Source organism: Saccopteryx bilineata, chromosome 3 (genome assembly GCF_036850765.1).
Source record: "Saccopteryx bilineata isolate mSacBil1 chromosome 3, mSacBil1_pri_phased_curated, whole genome shotgun sequence".
Classification (NCBI taxonomy): domain Eukaryota; kingdom Metazoa; phylum Chordata; class Mammalia; order Chiroptera; family Emballonuridae; genus Saccopteryx; species Saccopteryx bilineata.
In genome coordinates this window covers 234,155,041-234,178,351 of record NC_089492.1, presented here as the reverse complement: position 1 = coordinate 234,178,351, position 23,311 = coordinate 234,155,041, and the positions used below count along the sequence as shown (strand labels likewise).

At 39.1% G+C, this 23,311-nt stretch overlaps 1 protein-coding gene and 1 non-coding gene across 2 annotated transcripts in view; both read left to right on the top strand.

Annotated features, from left to right (window-relative positions):
• IL23R (interleukin 23 receptor) overlaps positions 1-23,311 on the top strand; it is a 101,886-nt gene that overhangs the window by 7,976 nt on the left and 70,599 nt on the right. Inside the window, exons 5-6 of the mRNA XM_066264984.1 lie at positions 5,625-5,748; positions 22,437-22,597. Of these exons, the coding sequence (XP_066121081.1) occupies positions 5,625-5,748; positions 22,437-22,597 (285 nt within the window). The remainder of the gene's footprint in view (positions 1-5,624; positions 5,749-22,436; positions 22,598-23,311) is intronic.
• On the top strand, positions 18,896-18,998 carry LOC136332777 (U6 spliceosomal RNA). Its single transcript, XR_010730915.1, has one exon. It is a non-coding gene; the product is annotated as a U6 spliceosomal RNA (small nuclear RNA).

Genomic DNA, 23,311 nt, shown 5'->3' with positions numbered 1-23,311 from the left:
ACCATACATAGAACAGTCATATTGTCAATCATTTATTTAAAAGTTTAAATATCTTTGACTTAAATTTTAACCATCTTTTATCTCTACTTATCTTGATGAAAGCAGATTTATCCATTAAAAGCCTTATTAATCTTTAATATTGCTATATAGTACAATTAGATTTACCTGTGCTCTCCTTGGATAAGGAATTAAAGAATAATCTTTGCCAGAAGCATTGGATTTCTCTTCATTTTATCTTCTTATTATTATCATTTTATTAACTAAGCCAATCAATTCATAAAATACCATTTTATTGAGAAATTGTTATGCACCAAAAATATATTAAATGTTAAAAATTCAAAGAAAAGGGAATCACAGATTCTGCTTTCAAGAAGCTCTCAGTAGAAAATAATCCTTGGCTGAACTCTTAATTAACAAAAACACTGGCCTGTGATTAATGAGTGCCCCAATAATAGGGGAGGGATGACATTGGTAAGAAAAAGCAATCACTTAAACCTCAGCTTTGCATATTTCTGGGTATTCTCTAGTATATGGCTGGAGAATAGGTTTTTAATTCTTAAAAACTGAATAACCTGACAATGAGATCTAACAACAATTTGGTCTTATTCTCATAACCATACTCACATTCCCTTTACATAGATTCGCATTAATATTACAAATATTGTGTTTATTTGTATGGGTGTATATAATCTATTTGCTCTTTTGCAAAGTTAATTAACTGCCAGACAATTAAAACCCTGAGCATTCACTTCATATAGAATGCTATAGAATAAATAACATATCCCAAAGATTGACAGTTGTCTTTTATGATCACCAAATCAATGACACTATCTAAAACCAGAGGACAAAATAACTTCAGCACAAATCACTGTAATCACTGAGGGATAACAACTCAATCAACATTCAAAATGACTTAAATGACTGTTTTCACAGCTACCTCTAAGGTGCCGATAAACTTTAAAGATTTCTTTATCCAATTTGGTGTCCTGTTTCTTCCCATTGTAATTCAATGCTACAACTCACCAAAATATTTTAAAGTACTCTGGTCTAGTCTTCCTGTTTGAAAACCATTTTTTAATTATAAAATCAAATTACAGTCAATGAATAAAGTTTAAAGAGATTCAGACCAGCAAAAAGAAATGCCCATCATCTCTATAATCCCATAACCTCATCAGTAATGTAATCCTTCTTTAATAATTTAGAATGTCTTTCAAGTTACAATCTCTCTCTCTCTTTCCCTCTCCCTCTACTCTTTTCATCTCTCAAATGAAATCACTACACTATACTATTTTACAATCTGGTTTTTTTTTCACTCTATCATATGACTATTATTCACTAATCTAATTTTAAAAATGCTTAAATTGTATTCTACATTGTTTGGGGATATATTTTAGGACTGTATCATAGTTTATTTCATTTTATTTTGGGGTATTAAGATTGTTTCTAATTTTATTATTATTATAAACAATACTTTAAGAGGCATATTTTTTAGCCAAATATTTTGTATAGTGCCGCAGACCAGTGCAGCTAGTAATTCCAGGTCCTGAGTGGGAATGGTGCAGAATTAAGAAATAAGCTTAAAGAGAAAAAAAGGGATGGGCTCTGGAGGACTCTTTGCAATGCAAAAGATAGCTTGCAAAAGGTGAGTCTCCACTCTCCTACCGCTTTATTTATAGGGCAAAGTGAAATCATTAGCAAATCAAAGAAATTATTAAAACAAAGTCACATTTATAAGGCAACCCAAGAATTCTCCCAAGTTCAGAAACCCTCCACCCCGCATAGCATCTTAATCTTTACAAAACAAAGAATAAAAAGAAAACAGCCTCCAGTCTCTCTGAGGGACATGGGGGATAAGACAAGTAGAAACAATCCAGCATCACAGCTAACAGAGGTGTGGAAAAAAAAAACAGCCTGACCGGGCAGTGGTGCAGTGGATAGAGTGTCGAACTGGGATGCGGAAGACCCAGGTTCGAGACCCCGAGCTCACCAGCTTGAGCGAGGGCTCATCTGGTTTGAGTCAAAAGCTCACCAGCTTGAGCCCAAAGATGCTGGCTCGAGCGAAGGGTTATTCGGTCTGCTGAAGGCCCGTGGTCAAGGCACGTATGAGAAGGCAATCAATGAACAACTAAGGTGTTGCAATGCGCAACGAAAAACTAATGATTGATGCTTCTCATCTCTTCGTTCCTGTCTGTCCCTGTCTATCCCTCTCTCTGATTCTCTCTCAGTCTCTGTAAAAAAAAAAATTAAAAAAAAAAACAACTTAGCCTTTAGCAACTTCACTAAGCAAGTGAGGTGGGTGGGGGATTGGGATGAGTGCAAATAGCTTCAGAGCCAATATGGAGGTATGGGGAGGAGAATTTAGCCTTTTGCTAAACCTTGAACTGCAAGGGCTTTGCTGATTTGCAGTCTCCCACAGTATAGCTATGAACATTTCACTAAAGATGCAATCCTAGATGTAAAATTGCTGGGTTGCAAGATATTACTGTGATATATAAAGTGTTCCTCATAAAGGCTATAGCAATTTGCAAGTGTGTTAGAGGATTTTCCTGAGTTCATTCCAACACTGAGAATGACCATTTTTAAAAATCCTTGCCATTTTGATAGGTCTAAATGGTATTTATTATCAATTTGCAGTAATGATAATTTTTTCACATATTTATTTATTTTACAAGTAATATTCTTGATACATGATTTGCAGGTGAAATGTCAATCACCTTTGGGTATGACTTCAGGTGCATCAATGTCTATCCTTTTATTCTTTATGAGTCCTTATTCTGCCATTTGTCTGGTCATTTCCTGAGTAGTTTAGTTTCCCAGATAGGATTGCACACATAGGCACAAGCTAAGAGAGTCATATCTGAAAAGTGAGTATATAAGCAGCACTCAATTATTTCCATACTTTTAAAAATATTTTTCTTGGTAATTTATTATTGGATGATGTAACTGAAAATTCCAGCTGTTGTTCCATAGCTGTTGAGGTTTCACAGCCTCCAGAGGCCCCAACAAATGTCGTCAGAACTCTGATCTTTGCCCATGTCATGAGTTTTGTTTTCCCCTGTGTTGGCTTCATTCTTAAATAGACAGTTTCACTATGACATCAAGATGGCCACCAGCAACTCACAGCTCTATGTTACTCAGAGACAGTAATTTCAGGGAAGGAAGAAAGTGTCTCTTTTAGAATGGTTCCTAAAAAAAGTCACTTGGGGGATTCTGATTGGTTCACCTTGAGTCATATGACCATTCCCAAGGGAAATACTCAACTAATCAGCCTAGAGCAAGGGCATGTTTCTTTGTGGAACCTAGTAATTGATAACCCTTGGGATAGAAAGGAGGTGAGGTAGGGAATGAGAGAGCTGTTAGTTCTGAAAACGGAAAAGTGCTAGCAGAAAAAACCAACAATGTACTCTATAACAGTGGTCCCCAACAGCTGGGCCGCGGACTGGTACTGGTCCATGGGCCATTTGGTACCGGTCCGCAGAGAAAGAATAAATAACTTCCATTATTTCCGTTTTATTTATATTTAAGTCTGAACGATGTTTTATTTTTAAAAAATGACCAGATTCCCTCTGTTACATCCATCTAAGACTCACTCTTGACACTTGTCTCGGTCACGTGATACATTTATCCATCCCACCCTAAGGCTGGTCCGTGAAAATATTTTCTGACATTAAACCAGTCCGTGGCCCAAAAAAGGTTGGGGACCACTGCTCTATAATATGGTCACTCAGAGAAAGTACTGAGGAGAGATGGGGGAAGGGAGAAAGAGAGAACCTTGAAATAGAATTTTGTAATTACTACAGTTTTTTTAAATCTTGTTTTTTACTGTGGTAAAATAGATACAACATAAAACATACCACTTTATTTTTCTGAAGCTGAAAACGGGGAGAGACAGTCAGACAGACTCCCGCATGCGCCCGACCGGGATCCACCCGGCACGCCCACCAGGGGCGATGCTCTGCCCACCAGGGGGCGATGCTCTGCCCCTTCGGGGCGTCGCTCTGCCACGACCAGAGCCACTCTAGCGCCTGGGGCAGAGGCCAAGGAGCCATCCCCAGCGCCAGGGCCATCTTTGCTCCAATGGAGCCTCGCTGTGTTAGGGGAAGAGAGAGACAGAGAGGAAGGGGTGGAGAAGCAGATGGGCGCCTCTCCTGTGTGCCCTGGCCGGGAATCGATCCCGGGACCCCTGCACACCAGGCCGACACTCTACCACTGAGCCAACCAGCCAGGGCCAAACATACCACTTTAACTATCCTTAAGTGCACAGTTCTGTGGCCTTAAGTACATTGTTTTGCAACCATCACCACCATCCATCTCCAGAACTCCTTTCCTCTTACGAAACTGAAACTCTGTATCCATTACACATCAACTTTCCCATCCCTTCCTACCCCCAACCCCTGGCAGCCACCGTTCTACTTTCTGTCTCTATGACTTTGACTATTCTAGCTACCTTATATAAGTGAAATCATTCAGTATTTGTGCTTTTGTGTCTGGCTTATTTTACTTTGTATAAGGTCTCTAAGGTTTATCTGTGTTGTAGCATATGTCAGAATTCTCTTTCCTTTTAAGGTTGAACAATACTCCATTGTAGGCATGAACACTAAACTTTTCAAGTAGACTAGGTGCCAGAGTAGTAGAAAACCACTTTGGAGAACTCTTTCACAGGAGCCAAAGGCACATAGGTTTCAAGAGGGGTGTAACCCAAATACTAAATGCTGAAGAGGTCAAGGTCCATAATGACTGCAAAGAGATCAAGGGATTTACTGATTAGAACATCATTAACAACTTAGCAACAGTGGTTTTGGTGGAATAATGGACAAAATCTTGGTTGATAGGGGTTTAAGAGTAAATGGGAGATGAAGAAAAAGACCAGTATAATGAGTTCTTAAAAGAAATAAAAAGTTTTGCTGTTAAATAAAGGAGAAAGATACAGTGGTAGCTAAAAAAAGAGAATTTAGGGGGATGGAGTTTTTTTTTCAGATTGGAGGATTTTTTTTTTTTTTTTTTTTTAATGGGAGAACCTTGATCACATTAATATCCCTAAAGGAGTGGAGAATACTGAAAAGTACACAAAAAGAATGGAGCAATGTCGCCTGACCAGGCGGTGGCGCAGCAGATAGAGCGTCGGACTGGGATGCAGAGGACCCAGGTTCGAGACCCCGAGGTTGCCAGCTTGAGCGCGGGCTCATCTGGTTTGAGCAAAAGCCCACCAGCTTGAACCCAAGGTTGCTGGCTCCAGCAAGGGGTTACTCGGTTTGCTGAAGGCCCGCGGTCAAGGCACATATGAGAAAGCAATCAATGAACAACTAAGGTGTTGTAACACGCAATGAAAAACTAATGATTGATGCTTCTCATCTCCTCCATTCCTGTCTGTCTGTCCCTGTCTATCCCTCTCTCTGTCTCTGTAAAAAAAAAAAGTATAAATAAATAAAAAAATTAAAATTAAAGAACGGAGCAATGTTTGATGGCAGAGTGGCTTGCAAGGTGAGGTGGTAGGGAACAAATGAGAGAAGGGCTGAGTGGGGAATGACCTGTTTTCCAAATAAAATAGAAAGTTTATCAACCAACTACCTTATAAAGAACTTCATCTTTCTATGATAGCTCCTAAGTGATGCATTTTGTTGTAGATCCACCAGATGTCCCTGACAAGGTAACCTGTGTCATTTATGAATATTCAGGCAACATGACCTGTACCTGGAATACCGGGAAGCCCACCTACATAGACACAAACTACGTGGTGTACGTGAAGAGGTAGGTTCTTTCCTCAGCACGTGAGCGTGGGCAATTCCACAGCAGTTCAGCCAGTGCTTTACTCCAGCAGGGATGATCCAAGAAATCAGCCTCAGGCATTAAGTGTACACCCTGTGTATCCTCAGCTCCCTAGTTATGATCAATGAAGGTACCAAAACCCTTTTGGCCCGTTAATATTTTCACTCAGGGGGACAAGGTTTTCTATCATCTTTCTAACCTTTTAATTCATTGGTAGGGACCTGGGGGCAGGGTCCTAATGGTGATACAGCACGACAGTTTTAGAAGGACCTTTGCTTAAAAATCCTAGCACTATCCCCCTTCTAAAGTCTAAGCACTTAACTCAATTTCTCCAGATTGCCTTCTCTTTATTTTTAAAATGGGCCTAAAATAGAACCTATTGCATGGGTTTGTTCTAATTATTTATATGGAATTTGACTTTTAATAAAGTGTGTTTCACAGTGCCGAGTCCTTAGTTAGCACTAAATTCATAAAAGCTATTATTATTCTTAATAATTATTGCCCAAACTTAAATGTGGTGTCTGTATAAGCTGAGCGACTTTCTCAGTTGGCCTAAGTCTAGGGAGGTTACGAGGACACAGGACTTTCAGTTTTAAAACTGAAAGCAATAATTGAAGAAAGTAATTATTTTCTACTTGGAGTTGAGAAGAGCTTTGTAGAAATGCTCTTCTGTTATGTTCTAACAATACCCAGACTACAGGAACCAAGACAACTAGGCAGCCAAAATCTCTGGAATTTTATGCTTAAAGACAGATGGTTGATCATAAAATTATATTGCTTTATACTAAATTAAATTTGGGAAAATGTATGTTTAGTTTTTATTATTTAGAAACTGCAAAATACAGAAAGGTTGATTTAAAATAATCCCTTTTCATTCCTCAATATGCATAATTTAGAGATTTCTATGTTTCATTTAAACTACATCCATGTATATCCATATGTTTTAGACTCCTCTGCTAGTGTTAAAGATGGAAATAAAACCATTAATTTGAAGAATGCCTTTAGCAGTATATTTGAAATGCACTATCTTTCTCTCAAAAGTCTCATAAACAACTTTTTAATGAAAATTTGTTAGCCCCGTATTGTTTGCCAAGCATAGAGCCAAAAGCTTTATATATGCTACCTCACTTAATTCTCTGTGAGGTAGGTAAGATTATTTTTTCCGATTCTCACAAGCAAGGCTACTGAGGTTTGGCAAGGTTGGGCAATGTGTCCAGGGCCACACAGCCAGAGAGGGAGAGGTGGAATTTGAACCTGAGCTGGCCTCACTGCTTTATTCCTAATTTGGTTATTTTCTGCTGAAATGGGGGGAGAATCAGGTCACAGGTAATATTTAATAATTGCTGTCTAGATCTCATCATTACAGAAGAGAAAATCTTCCAAACTTGCTCTTGTTCTTTATGTGTTACTCAGAATAATTGTGATTAAAAAATAACATAAATTGTGAAACATAAAAAATAACACTTTTTTCCCCCCCAAGAAATACCGGGTAAAAACTAGACATTTTTATTAATACATTGATTGTTAAGTCTGGAGTTGCTCACTGCGTGTCACACTTTTCATTCTGAGCAGGGGTGGTACAGAGGCGTGGCCAGGTAGTAAAGGGATGAGGAAGACTCTGAGACCATAAGTGGGTTGTTCTGACGAATAACACATAATATGCTGAGCAATGTGTTCTGTATGTACTTCATGTGCATTGTATCTTCAATCCTCAGCTCCACCTTATGAGGCAACTATAATTATTGTTCCCATTTTACAGATGGCTTGGCAAGCTCATATTGTCTCTCCAAAATCACTTGGCTAATACATAGGGAGCCAGGATTGTAACAAGGGTCTGAGAGTTAACCTCTACCCCTTGACTCTAGGGTAAAATAGTCTCCATGGGATGAATAAAGGCAGTGGACCAAAAAACTAGAGTCTCATTGCTAAGTCCAGTTTAGGAATGTGAAAATGAGGGCAGTGTTGAGAGCAAACCCCACAGTCCAAGGTCACAGAAGACCAGGAAGTGCCAGATTGACAGAGCCTAGACCCTTGTGGATTTTTGTTACTTCCTGGACTCTTTTATTATCTCATGGCAGTCATGGTTGGTTGGTTAATTTTTAAAGATATAATAGCTTTGTTGAGTGTAATTCACATACCACACAATTAACCTTATATAAAGTGTACCATTCAATGATTTTAGTATACTCATGGGGTTGTACAACTATCACCACATCAATTTTAGAACATTTCTATCAAGCCAAAAAGAAACCCAGTATACATTAGCAGTCACTCACCATTTCTCCTCAACTTTCTCAGCCCTAGGCATTAGGAATCATATACCACATGGCCTTTTGTAACTGGCTTCTTTTATTTGGCATGTTTCCAAGATTTACCCATGGTGTGGCATGTACCAATATTTCATTTCTTGTTATAGCTGAATAATGTTTCATGGCATGGCTATATCACACTTCATCACCTCATTAATTAATGGAATTTGGATTGTCTTCACTTTTTGGCTATTTTGTATAATGAATAATGCTTCTATTAACATTTGTCTACAATACTTTGTGTAGACACATTTTCATTTCTCTTGGGCATATACTTAGAAATAGAACTGTTGTGTCACACGGGAACTCTGTTTAACCTTTTGAGAGACAACCATACTGTTTTCTAAAGCAGCTGCACCACTTGACACTCCCATTAGGAGTGTATCAGGGTTCCGATTTCCCCACATTCTTGCCAACACTTGTTCGTATCTTGCTGGTTACTGCCATCTTGGTGAGTGTAGGATCATCCTCTCAGGTCTCTCTAATCTGCCTTCTCAGGTTCTGGACAATAGAATTGTGTTGTAAAATTTTTTTTTTCTTTGCATTTTTCTGAAGCTGGAAACGGGGAGAGACAGACAGACTCCCGCATGCGCCCGACCGGGATCCACCCGGCACGCCCACCAGGGGCGGTGCTCTGCCCACCAGGGGGCGATGCTCTGCCCATCCTGGGCGTCGCTCTGCCGTGACCAGAGCCACTCTAGGGCCTGGGGCAGAGGCCAAGGAGCCATCCCCAGCGCCCGGGCCATCCCTGCTCCAATGGAGCCTCGGCTGCGGGAGGGCAAGAGAGAGACAGAGAGGAAGGAGGGGACGGGGGGTGGAGAAGCAAATGGGCGCATCTCCCATGTGCCCTGACCAGGAATCGAAGTGTTGTAAATTTTTTAATAAACATAGCACAATTTGAGAAAATACATTTGTTAGCAAAAACTTGCCAACTACCAGTTAATTTCCTATTTAATATCATAAAAATATTCTGCAAATAGTTTATAAGATTATTTATTTCTTTTAAATTCATTAATGCATTTAAAATTATATATGTTTGAATTATTTACATGTGGCTTTTTAAAATAGTTTTATTTAGACAATTAATTTTAATGGGGTGACATTGGTCAACTAGAGCACACAGATTCAGAGAAAACATCTCTAGATCATTTTGACATTCAATTATGTTGTATACCCAATCACCCAAAGTCAAATCATCCTCCTTCACCCTTCATTTGGTTTTCTTTATACCACTCCCCTCCCCCACCTCCTCCCTTTCCTCCCTTCCCCTCCCCCTGGTAACCACTGCACTCTAATCTATGTCCATGAGTCTCAATTTTGTGTCCCACCTATGTATGGAATCATACAGTTCTTAGTTTTTTCTGATTTACTTATTTTACTCAGTATAATGTTATCAAGGTCCATTCATGTTGTTGTAAATGATCCTATGTTATCATTTCTTATGGCTGAGTAGTATTCCATAGTATATATGTACTACATTTTCTTTATCCAATCTTCTATTGAAGGCTTTTTGGTTGTTTCCATGTTTTGGCCACCGTGAACAATGCTGTGATAAAATGCGGCTGCATGTGTCTTTATGTACTAATGATTTTGAGTTTTGGGGATATATACCCATTAGAGGGATTGCTGGGTCATACGGTAGCTCTATTCTTAATTTTTTGAGGTACCACCATACTTTCTTCCATAATGGTTGTACTACTTTACATTCCCACCAACAGTGAATGAAGGTTCCTTTTTCTCCACAGCCTCTCCAACACTTATTATTACCTGTCTTGTTGATATATGTGGCTTTTTTATGTTACTTACACGTGACTTTTGAAGGGCACATCTTCAATATAAAGTGAAGAATACCTGTAGTGAGTTACGAGAACTAAATTTGTTCCATTGGAAAGAGCAAAGCTTTAGAGTTTTACATTTAATTTCCAGTGCTGAGACTTATCAGTCAGGTGTCTTTTATGATGCAAATATCAGAAAACACAAGTGCTGTGACTTGAACAGATTGGACTTTACTGGAGTAGGTAGAGAAAGGGAGTAAAGAAGGACAAATATATAGTGACAGAAAATGATTTGACTTTGTGTGATGGGTATGCAACATAATCAACAGTTCAAATGCTGTAGAAACATTTACCTGAAACCTATGTACTCTTTTGGATTAATGTTACCCTGTTAAGTTTAATTTTCTAAATAAAAATTTTAAAAATATCATAGATGAAGGTAGTAAAAGAGCTGGCATGATAATTCAATGATACCCCAAAGACCCCGGCTCTTTCTACCTTTCTCCTCTGCAATCTCGTGCATTGGCCTTAATCCTCAGAGGCTTTATCTCCAGGCTTCTCATCTAAGTGCACTCTAGATGGAGCTTAGTACTGTCATCTAATAACATCCTCCATAGTTGTCAGCTGTGTGATCTTGGAATAGTTATTTAGCTTTGCTGAGCCTTAGCCTCCTGTGAAATGAGAAAAACTAATACCACACTGGGTTTTAAAATTTATAAGAAAGCGCCTGACCAGGCAGTGGCACAGTGGATAGAGCCTTGAACTGGGATGCAGATGACCCAGGTTTGAGATCCCGAGGTTGCCAGCTTGAGCGTGGGCTCATCTGGTTTTAGCAAAGCTCACCAGCTTGGACCCAAGGTTGCTGGCTCGAGCAAAGGGTTACTTGATCTGCTGAAGGCCCACGGTCAAGGCACATATGAAAAAGCAATCAATGAACAACTAAGGTGTTGCAACAAAAAACTGATGATTGGGCCCTGGCCGGTTGGCTCAGTGGTAGAGCGTTGGCCTGGCGTGCAGAAGTCCCGGGTTCGATTCCCGGCCAGGGCACACAGGAGAGGCACCCATCTGCTTCTTCACCCCTCTCCCTCTCCTTCCTCTCTGTCTCTCTCTTCCCCTCCCACAGCCAAGGCTCCGTTGGAGCAAAGATGGCCAGGGCACTGGGGATGGCTCTGTGGCCTCTGCCTCAGGCGCTAGAGCGGCTCTGGTTGCAACAGAGCGATGCCCCGGATGGGCAGAGCATTGCCACCTGGTGGGCGTGCCGGGTGGATCCCGGTCGGGCACATGCGGGAGTCTGTCTGACTGCCTCCCCGTTTTCAGCTTCAGAAAAATAAAAATAAAAAATTTTTTTAAAACAACAACAACAAAAAACCCTGATGATTGATGCTTCTCATCTCTCTCCGTTCCTGTCTGTCTGTCCCTATCTATCCCTCTCTCTGACTCTCTCTCTGTCTCTGTAAAAAACAAATAAACAAACAAAACATAAGAAAGCAAATTATAGAAAATGGTTTGCAAATAGGAAATTCTTAAGACAGTAACAACATAAAGGTGATGTTCAAGTATTATGGTGACACTGAAGGCTGACTCCGAAGGCTCATTTAACTTGTTCTTACATCAAAACCTGACTGATTTGGGAGATAAGTTTAATGCAAAGCCATGTTTAAAATAATGATCATGTAGGCCCTGGCCGGTTGGCTCAGCGGTAGAGCGTCGGCCTAGCGTGCGGAGGACCCGGGTTCGATTCCCGGACAGGGCACATAGGAGAAGCGCCCATTTGCTTCTCCACCCCTCCGCCGCGCCTTCCTCTCTGTCTCTCTCTTCCCCTCCCGCAGCCAGGGCTCCATTGGAGCAAAGATGGCCCGGGCGCTGGGGATGGCTCTGTGGCCTCTGCCTCAGGTGCTAGAGTGGCTCTGGTCGCAACATGGCGACGCCCAGGATGGGCAGAGCATCGCCCCCTGGTGGACAGAGCGTCGCCCCTGGTGGGCGTGCCGGGTGGATCCCGGTCGGGCACATGCGGGAGTCTGTCTGTCTCTCCCGGTTTCTAGCTTCAGAAAAATGCAAAAAAAAAAAAAATAAAATAATGATCATGTACATGATATTATAAACAACAATTTTATTTACACTATTTTCAAATAACAGTAATTTTGGACAGATTACTAGAAAGAGATGTCAAATATGCTCTACTAGGTAAGAATACTTTCTAGCTGTGGTACTCATTTGAACTAGAATATAAACTCAATTTGGCAATAATTTTTATTTGTTTTGTTCAGTGCTGTATTATTTGAGTCTAGAATACCTGGCATCTAGTAGGTGCTCTATAAATATTTGTTGACTGATTGATCTAAATAATAGATTAAATATCTATTAATATGTAATAGATATTTTCTATGATTTCCCTTCAGTCTAAACAATAATAAAGTCATATATTAAATTTTTTTCATTGTCTTTCCTGAAATCCAACAGTAAATTAATAAACCAAAATCAGATAAACCTAACCCAAATTCTTAGTGAAGTCTATATTAATGGGGTTTTATCACATTTTAAAGAAGAAACGAAAGACTAACATAAACATGAATGTTCTTCTCTAGCAAATTCAAAGAATGAGGTTCTGGAAGTACAAATCAATATCTATTCATCTTATAACTAAAAACATATCCATTGATCGAAAGAAATTAAAGAAGAACAAGTCAATTTTTCTAACTAGAAAAAAAGTCTCACCTCCCAGGAAAAAGCTGACTTATCATGAATTTTGTGGTTGAAATAGTAAGTGTCAGGTTTAAAAAGACTTTTCTTGATCCTAGGTTCCTGTAGTTTCCAGTTTGGCAGATAGCTGGGGGTGAGCATTTGCAAGGTTTCACTTCCAACTCATGTGGTTCTATTTTCCAGTAAAATCACAGCTACTGCCAGGCATTTTATCTCAGCCCACCCACTTGTTTCAGCAGTGGCAGAAAGATGTTTCTTCCATTTCAGCATAGGAGCCATCAGGGCTCCTTTCTGGGGTTGGGCTGAAGTTCTCAAGTATAGGAATTGTGTTAGCATTACTTTAAGAATTTCTTTCACCCTGGTACCTTAGCAGTGACCGCATCAGCAGAGCTGCAGGAGGGTGATCCACCTACCCTCCTGTCCCTTTCTGTGTTTTGCTATGAATCAATGGGTAGAGACAGAAAAAATAATCTCTGCTAATAAGCGTCTACCTATTACTGTACCAATATGCTCAACAGGTTCATGTATATATGTTCTATCTTTATCTTGGAAGATTTTGTAATATCTGGCATAGTGCTGTCTTCTCAATAAATACTAACTGAATGAAAATTAATTAATGATGGTGGCCCTTCTTTGCATTACATTCAAGTCAACTTAGCAAATATTTATTAGCATTTTGTCTTCTTGGCATCATGTTAAACACTGGAACTTTTTTACAATAGGCACTGTCTCTGTGCATGGAAAGCTCATAATTTTTTTTAGGATAATATCAATGGTAGAATTTTCAGATGCCATATGAAAGACCAATAGAACAATTATTTTTGGAAGGTATATAATTTCAGACCTTCTAAAATCAATTGTTTATTCTGTTGATTCATAAGATCTGCTTATTTTTGACGCATCATCCTTTCATATGTATATTCCTAACCAGCAGAAAGAGTTCTTAGATATGATTCCAGATGTTTTTAAGGCTCTGATGTTGTGTTTCAGTAATACTTTTACAACTCATTTGAGCAGTTCACATTTTAAAAATTCCTTTCCTCACCAATCTACGCCTATACTTGGAAAGCTGGAGACAAACACAAACCTACTAACTGATAGTACTCTATATTCATGACTGCTAACCGCAGCTGCACCCAGAGTGCCACCCAGTAATCCCACTATGTTTTACTGGACAAATCGCTCTCCAACCAAGCCAAATAATTATTTCATTAAGTTTTCTCTGATCTCTGATTCCCAGCATCTTTCATTCTCTACTGATGACCTGTCTCCTTTTTCTCAATCAGTACCACAACCTCCCTCATCTACTGATGCACTGGCATCTGTACACACACACTTGGTCTTCCCTTCTACTACTGTAGATGAACTACCATTGCCCCAAGGCCAAGTCTCCACTTGTGCACTGATCGTACCTCTCCCGTCTACTGGAGAACACTGCTTCAACAATGTTCCTCTCCTTCTTCGGCATCATCACTTTTTCTATCTTTACTGGAATATTCCATTCAGCTTTAAAACATGCTGCCATGTTCCCCCCCCCCCCTTTTTTTTTTCACAGAGACAGAGAGAGAGAGAGAGAGACAGACAGACAGTCAGGGAGAGGGATAGATAGAAACAGACAGGAACAGAGAGAGATGAGAAGCATCAATCATCAGTTTTTCATTGCAACACCTTAGTTGTTCATTGATTGCTTTCTCATATGTTCCTTGACCGTGGGCCTTCAGCAGACTGAGTAACCCCTTGCTCGAGCCAGCGACCTTGGGTCCAAGCTGGTGAGCTTTGCTCAAATCAGATGAGCCCGCACTCAAGCTGGCAACCTCGGGGTCTCGAACCTGAGTCCTCTACATCCCAGTCCAATGCTCTATCCACTGCTCCACCTCCTGGTCAGGCTATGTCTGCCCTCTTGAAAAATACCACCCTCCCTTGGTCCTTGTCCTCTACTACCCTATTTCTCTGCTCTTCTGTATGGCAAATCTCCTCAAAAAATTATCTGTATTTTGTCTCTGCTTCTGATCTTTTCATTCTCTCTTTAATCTAGTTAGGTCAAGTTTTTGCCCTTCACTGAAACAGTGACACTAAAGACTTTCCCACTGACAAATTCAATGGCTTATTCTTAATCTTTGTCTTCCTTACCAAGAACATTTACTATCAGGAGTATTTAATTTAGCTTTTCACTTCCTTCTTCTGGCTTCTAAGACACTACCCCCTTTTGGTTCTTTCCTACCTTCCTGGATGCTTTTTCTGTCTCTTTGGCTGATTCTTTTTCATTTCTAGTAAAGTAATAGAAATGCACTATCTTAGGATCTCTAATTACCTCTATCTAAAACTCCTTGCCTAAAAGATCTCATCCAAATTTATAGTGTAAAACTCCCTAATTTATATATTTCCAATCCAGACATCTCTTGAATTACAGCTAACATATCTAAGATCTTATTCAACATCTCCTCTTAGAAATCCAAAAGGTAACTCAAAACTAACATTTTCAAAATCAAAATCAAATACCCAGTTTACTCTACTCAGACTTATATTTCCCTTTCCAGTAAATGGCAACTCTATCCTTCAGATTATTCAGATCAAAATCATTGGCTTCCTTCTGGATCCTTCTCTACAAATGATCAGCAAAACATATTGGATCTCTTTTTAAAATATGACCTCTTTTCACTACCTATATAGTAATCTTGGTCCAAGGCACATTATTTCTCATCTGAGTTAGTACTAGAACTTCCAAACTAGTGCCCTAGCCTTCACATTTGCCCTCTTATAGTTCATTATTATTCACAAGTAGCAGAGTAATCCTTTTCACATGCATATCAGATCATGTCATTTTTCTGCTCAAAATCTCCCAGTTCACTCAGAGCTAAAAACCAGAGTCCTTCAATGCCTTATGTGATCTTACAATGCTTTCTAAATCTCTGCCTCCTCCATAACTCTCTGATCTCTTTTCTAATCTCTTTCCATCACCTTCACTCTCCTCACTCTTGGACTCCCTGTTTACTGTTCTTTGAATGGGGCAAGCAAGGTCCTAACTCAGGGCTTTTGCAGATTGCCCAGAATGTTCTTTCTCCAGAGAGCTACAGTACTTGATCATTTACTGCTCTAATGTCACCTTCTCAGATACCCCTTCCTCATCTCTATAAAACAAAAAAGTTCTCCCACCCTTATTTCTAGCACTTTGTAACCCATTTTTGCTTCATTTTTCTTCTGAACACGTATCACCACAGGGCATACTATATATTTATTTGTTTCTACCAGAATGTATGTTCCATGAAGTTTGGGACTTTCTCTGTTTTGTTCATTGTCGTTCATTTATGTAGTATTTTGATTTATAAATGCATTACTTGGTAGCATAATGTTGGTTCCTCTTTTCCTTCCTGGAGTTTTGTCTAAAGTAGTGCTTAGAGCACAGTGGTATTAAATAAACACTGTAAAATGAGTGATTAAATAAACAAAAGACACTATTCACTATCATCATCATAAAAATGGCAGCATTTATTGAAAATCTGTTAAGTACAACTAGAGGTAGGTGAACATGAGACTTCAGAAAACTATAAATCATGCTGACTTCCTTCAACAAACAATCTGTCATGTATTAATTAGCACATGAAAAGAAATAAAAATAAGAAATTCAAAAACTGTGTAATATACAGTTTTACATAAAAATAGTCCCAAAGTATGGTCAATCATTATTGGAATCTTTATCTAAAATAGTGCTTTGTGATCTAGATGTTAATATGACAGTGGGTTTTTTAAAAGCAGAATTAAATTGTATAGTAACTATGGTTAATGTCAGTTTAAAAATACATTTTCATTTTGACTTGTGATCTCAATATGTGTGGTAAAAGAATTAGCCACAAACCAATTAAAATATGCATGTGGTTTTCTCTAACTGGAAAATATTCAAAGATGCCCTACTTACTCCTCACACAGAGTTGCTATTTTCTTATTTTCACATTTTAATCCTTTTTTAGCATGAGGTTAGTGTACCTTATAACAAATTCTCTGCTAATTTATGTTCTACCTTATTTCAGAAAGAATATGTCAACTATGTAAACACTTGAATTTAATGGCATAATCTGACCTCAGATACAAAGCAATATAAAATTTCCCTTTTTGAAGTTTAACAATTTTTTAAATTTCATTTTTATTCTTTTAAGTGTGTAAAGGTCTCATGTCTTAAGTACCTTTTAAGTCATAATAATAATTGTTTTTTAAAAAGCCCCTTATTATGTGTGAAGCCACCTGCTCCATGCGTTCTTATTTCATTTACTCATTTATCCCATTTACTCAGGATAACAACAATGTTATTACTGCTATTTCACAGATAAGTAAACTGAAGTACATAGAGATTAAATAACTGGCTTCAAGTCTCACAATTTGTCCAAGGGTAGAGCCAAAATTGAACCTAAGTCTGTTTCTAAAACTGAAGCCCCGTGCATTCATCGCTATGATACATCCTTCTTGTCCTCTCATGGTATTCATAGTGATCTCCCTGCTGCTGAGAGGAAAGAGGCAGCACCAGAAGATATACTCTGAGAGTTAAAAACCTAAGCTGAAGGCCCTGGCTGTTTGGCTCAGTGGTAGAGCGTCGGCCTGGCATGCAGAAGTCCCGGGTTTGATTCCCGGCCAGGGCACACAGGAGAGGAGCCCATCTGCTTCTCCACCCCTCCCCCTCTCCTTCCTCTCTGTCTCTCTCTTCCCCTCCTGCAGCTGAGGCTCCATTGGAGCAAAGATGGCCCGGGCGCTGGGGATGGCTCCTTGGCCTCTGCCCCAGGCACTAGAGTGGCTCTGGTCTCAACAGAGTGACGCCCCGGAGGGGCAGAGCATCGCCCCCTGGTAGGCGTACCGGGTGGATCCCTGTCGGGTGCATGCGGGAGTCTGTCTGACTGTCTCTCCCCGTTTCCAGCTTCAGAAAAATACAAAACAAAACAAACAAACAAACAAAAAAAACCCTAAGCTGAACTAGATAGAGTAGCTGCTGCCACCTGCATGCTATGTACCCCCTCATCCCCCACTGATCCACCTCTGTCAGCCTTAGAGTGATGCCTTGATTACCTATTGAGGTTATCCTGCTCTGGTACTGGCAATAAGTTTAAAAAAATAGAAATATAATTTATGTACTATTTTGATTTATAAATGCATTTATTACTTGGTAGCATAAAGCTGGTTCCTCTTTTCCTTTCTGGAGTTTTATGTTTTAGCAAACACAACACTCTGGATTCCAACAAATCTAAGTGTCTGGCAATTTATAATTCTGGCTGCAGTATTATGGAGTTGAAGAAATTTGAGAATTGCTGTAGAGACACATAATAGTAACAGGACTGGAAAAGGAGCCCTAAGGATGAAGTGACAGTGATTTTTAAACTGTTGCTTCTCCACAAAGCCTGTCAAATCAGTCCAGTGCTTGCCACAGCAGCACAAATACTATACAGGGGGTCCTTAGGTTATGACAGAGTTCCATTCCTACATAACCCGAATTTGGGTGTAAGATGAAACACACCCTAGCCTAAGTCACTTACCTATCCTAACACAGTTGTAAAATCATAATCTAGAACAGGGGTAGTCAACCTTTTTATACCTACAGCCCACTTTTGTATCTCTGTTAGTAGTAAAATTTTCTAACCGCCCACTGGTTCCACAGTAATGGTGATTTATAAAGTAGGAAAGTAACTTTACTTTATAAAATTTATAAAGCAGAGTTACAGCAAGTTAAAGCATATAATAATAATTACTTATCAAGTACTTGTGTTGGATTTTCGCTAAGTTTGGCAGAATAAATCTTTATAAAACAACTTACTATAGTTAAATCTATCTTTCTATTTCTATTTATACTTTGGTTGCTCTGCTACTGCCCATCATGAAAGCTGGAATGTCCACTAGTGGGCGGTATGGACCAGGTTGACTACCACTGATCTAGAACATAAAAACACAACTAAGCCACAGAAAAAGGAAAAGACATAAATATACTGTACTGTACACTGTATTGTAGTAACCGAAAAAATGGCAAAAGAATGTGTATAAAAAGAAATTCCTTACCTTTATTCATGTGGTTGGTTTGCACCCTGGAAAGGACATTGCAAGGTGGGAGAGAGTGACCTATTGGGAAGAAGAAGCTGAAGAGGCAGGAGAACTCGCAGAAGGTGCTGGAGATACTGGGTCAGAGGGGCTGATTCCTTTACATGCTCTGGGATATGCATTACTGTGTATTCTTCTGCCACGCACAACCAAACTAGTTTGCCCATGCAGTCCATAAGTATGACACTAATGGCATAAGCTGAAACACTCACGTCTCAATTTTTTAAGGTTTTTATGGGAGTGAGCATTGTAAACCTGAAATGTTGTATGTTGAACTGTTGTAACTCAAGGACCCCCTGTAATTGGAACAGTGCAGAGATGATGGACATGACCCCTGAATGAGGGTGACACACAAATTTGTGAAGCATTCTGTTCATTAAATATAAGAATGTAAGATACGTGTTTTTCACTGTTGTTCAGAGTGTTAGGTTATTTCCTTCTAAATGTATATCAAGTTAGGTTTCACAATACAATAAAATTAACTTAGAAGTCTACAAGTAATATATCAAACAGGTAGTTAATGTAGAGATAAAACCTTAACCATGACCACAGCTACAAAAACAGGGAGGAAAAGATAAAATATATTTTTCTTTATAATTTTTAAATTTGTTTAATAAGATATTTTTTAAATGCTTCATCTTCTTTGGTTGTCTCTTAAGGATGATAGATAGAAAATAATTAAAAATGGTGAACTGGAGCCTGACCAGGCCCAGGCAGTGGCACAGTGGATAGAGCATTGGCCTGGGATGCTAAGGACCCAGGTTAGAAACTCTGAGGTTGCTGGCTTAAGCATGGGGGGGCTGGCTTGACCGTAGGAACATAGACACAACCCCATGGTCACTGGCTTGAGCCCCAAGGTCACTGGCTTGAAGCCAAGATCACTGTCTTTAGCCCAAGGTCACTGCCTTGAGTAAGGGGTCACTGGTTCAGCTGGAGTCCCCAGGTCAAGGCATATATGAGAAAGCAATCATTGAACAACCAAGGCACCACAACTATAAGTTGATGCTCCTACTTCCCTCCCTTCCTGTCTGCCTTTGTTCACTCTCTCACACATGCACTAAATAAAAGGGGGAGGGGCAAACTGAGGATATTAGAAAGGCAGCAGGCTGTTGACAATAATGGAGAAACTGGCAAAAAATGCTGATATTCACAGAAAGATACTTTAGTTGGAAATGTGCTTAAGTTCTCCTGGTCTTCGGCAGACATTCAAATGCAGCTCCCAGTGAGAGCACAGAAAGGAGATAGCTATACATATGGAATAGCAATGGAAGCCACGTGGTGAGTGAGCCAAGGGAAAGAGCTAAGGGAGAAGGCAAATGCCAAGGGCTGACCCTCAATGTGGTGGATGAACAGAAGGAGGGAGGGGAACCCAGGTGGAAGGTTGGCAGAAGGAAATGTCACTAAGCAGGAATGAAAAAGAGATATAGGAGCTCTCATCCAGAAGATAGGACAGGGTCTTGTAGTCAAGGGAAGTAAACATTTTAAGTATTTAAGAGGGACAGATACTAAAAAGCGATTCAGAAAACTTCACCTTGGGAAGGACTCCATTTTAGAAGACTAGTTTCATGGAGAAAGTGAAGGCAGAAATCACAACCAAGGGCTTAAAAAACAAGTAGAAATGGTAACTTGGATGTAGTAACCAAGGATGTAGGATATCTGACTGAGAAACTTTAAAAAAAAGAAATAAAAAGAGTTGGCAGTTCAAAGCGTTCAGGAAATGTAGACTTAGTTAAGTCTAGTGAAAACACTTTCATGTTATGAATGGATCTGATTATAGATAATGATGTCTAAGAACCTGAGGGGGCCTTATATTTACCCCTGCAGATTTCCCTCATGAGCTATCAACCGAGAGAAACCACAGAGTCAGCCGGCAAAAATCAAAATATAAAAGCATTTGTATTTTCATTAATTTAAAATATTTTATAATATTTACTACTTGATAATGGAGAGCATGGTTTTGTAACAGTAAACTTTCTAATACTGATCCTTCTGGAATAAACAAGTTTATTGCCCTTCCCTTCAATCATAGCCAGCACCAGACAGCTGCAGGTCCCGATGTGGGAAACTCACTTTTCGAAGTCTTACAGCATATTGGAGGAAAACACTAGAACGGGTCTGACTCCTGAGAGAAAAACACAGAGGAAGGGACTGAGGTGTACATGCCCAGATCTTCTTACGTAGAAACACCCTCACTTTGATGAGGGAAGAGAGAGCAAGGGGCAGGACAAGAGGCCGGGAGGTTTAACAACAATCTGAGCTTACAGAAACCAAAAAATGAAAGAAGGACTATCCTCCAGTACTCTCCTCTCCACCACTTGCAACCTCTACCCTGTAAAAATATCATAGAGAAGAAATTTTTTAAAGACTTAAAAGAGAGACTCAAATTTTTGTTCAAAGCTATCATCAGTTAATACAATTTTAAGTTTTAGCCTTAACAAATTACATTTGAAAGTTTACCAAGTTTAATTGGCGGGTAAGAGATACTCAGTTATTCAATTATAAAAGCAGATAAATATAGTTTGAAGTGATAAAATAATAGCTCTCTCATTCCAAACTGAGTCTCTCTCCTCTGCCTTCTCCATCCTCGAGAGCAGTGAAGGACTTCCTTTCCCTTCATCCAATCAGCCACCTGTTCCAGGCATTTCTACTTCCAAAATTCACAGAAGGTCTTTTTGACCTGGTCTGCTCTACTTCAAATTATTTCTTATTCTTTCATGCTCCAGAGTACTGAATTTGTTGAATTTTCTCAAAAATGGTATGCCATTTCATTTATTTGTTTCAGAACATGCTGTTGTTGTTTTTTTTCTATCTGGAAGGTTAGTCTTCCCCTACCCCATCCAGATCTACACCCCGTCATCATTTCCACATCCCCTTCTTATCCTTATCCTACGTCTGGTAGAAATGTCCGACTCAGAGCCCTTTCACTGAACTGTCTGCCATGCTCTTTCTCATGGGTGCTCATTTATTTCAAGCTCTATCCAGGGCCGACTTATTCAATAGGCACAGTAGGCACAATGCCTAGGACCCACAGTACTCTCCAAAGTCTATGAAAATGCTTAATTTCATTTAAAATCAGAAGGAAAAAATGAACTTTTAAGTTAAAAAAATATTTTTATATATGATATTAATATATTTGCTTTTATAACAACAGTTGTAAAACATAAAAACATGGGTATGTACTATACACACATATATAAATATAAACACACCTACATACATATATTATTATTGTTGTTGTTGTTGTTATTATTATTTAAGTGAGAGGAGGGGAGATAGAGAGACTGGATTCACCAAGCGACCCTCGTCTGGGGCTGATGCTCTGCTCATCTGGGGCCATGCTCACAACAGAGCTATTTTTAGTTCCTGAGGCAAAGGCTCCATGGAGCCATCCTCCATGCTGAGGCCAACACACTTGAATCAATTGAGCCATGGCTGCAGGAGAGTGAGAGAGAGAAAGAAAAAAAGGGAGGAGGGTGGAGAAGCAGATGGTCGTTTCTCCTGTGTGCCCTGACCAGGAATTAAGCCCAGGACTTCCACACACTGGGTGGATGCTCTACCATTGAGCCACTAGCCAGGACATACTATTTTTTTTCTTAATGGAAGGAATCCATAAGGGTTAAATTGCTTAGGGCCATGAAAGTCACACTATAGTCCCAGATAGTCTTGAATATCTTTTGTTAAATTCTCAAAATGAATTCAATTTTGATCCATTTTCCAGTAAATGTTACATTCTGAAAGCAGGCTAAAAAGGTAGCATCAAAAAATTGAGGAGTAATTAATTCAAACATAACATAAGTATAATATATTTTTTTTTAAGTTTAGAGACAGAAGAAGAGCAACAATATCTCACCTCACATTATATTAACATCTCCACTGATTCATTGCAAGGAGGCAAGAAGTATTTGGTTTGGGTCCAAGCTACAAATGCCCTAGGCATGGAGAAGTCTAAACAACTGCAAATTCACCTGGATGATATAGGTAAAGAAAAGAAATTCCATAGTCTTTACAAATAAACAACTAATTTGTGCTGACCTAGTTAAGTTGTCTATATCTGAAAGGAGTTTTCTGAAAGTTCCTGTAGATCATGATCAAGGAAACAAGATTTACCCATAATTACTACATGGGTGTATATGTTTTAAAAAATATTTATTGTGATAATTTTTTATGTTGAAGCATTGTTCTAAGGGCTAGGGAGAGTAAGATAGACAAGGTACCTGCTGTCCTAAATATCTGACAACCTAACAGAGAAGATGGAAAGAAATAAAAAAATAGAATAAAGTGTTGTGAGTCTTATGTAGTGAGAAGTGCAGCAAGCATAATGAAGAATTCTTCTACATGTGCTATTGTGGATGTTCTGTTTTTGTTTTTATTTTGGAAAGTTTTACAAAATACACAGAAAACTGTGGAGAATTACGTTGACATCTCTATGTTTATCAGCCAAGTTTAGCAAATGTTAATATTTTTTTGCTTCAGGTAATTTTAGACTTTACCTTTTTACCTTACAATATAGGATAAATATTTCTATTAATTTACAATACTATTTTAATTAATGTCTTTAGTCACTTATTGTTGGAGATTTAGACTGTTTTCAAATTTTCACCATTATAAACTATTGTCATGAACAATCTTTGGCTAAAGTTTTGCTTGTAGTTTGTTTTCTCCTTGAGATAAATTTCAAAAAGTAATTGGGCC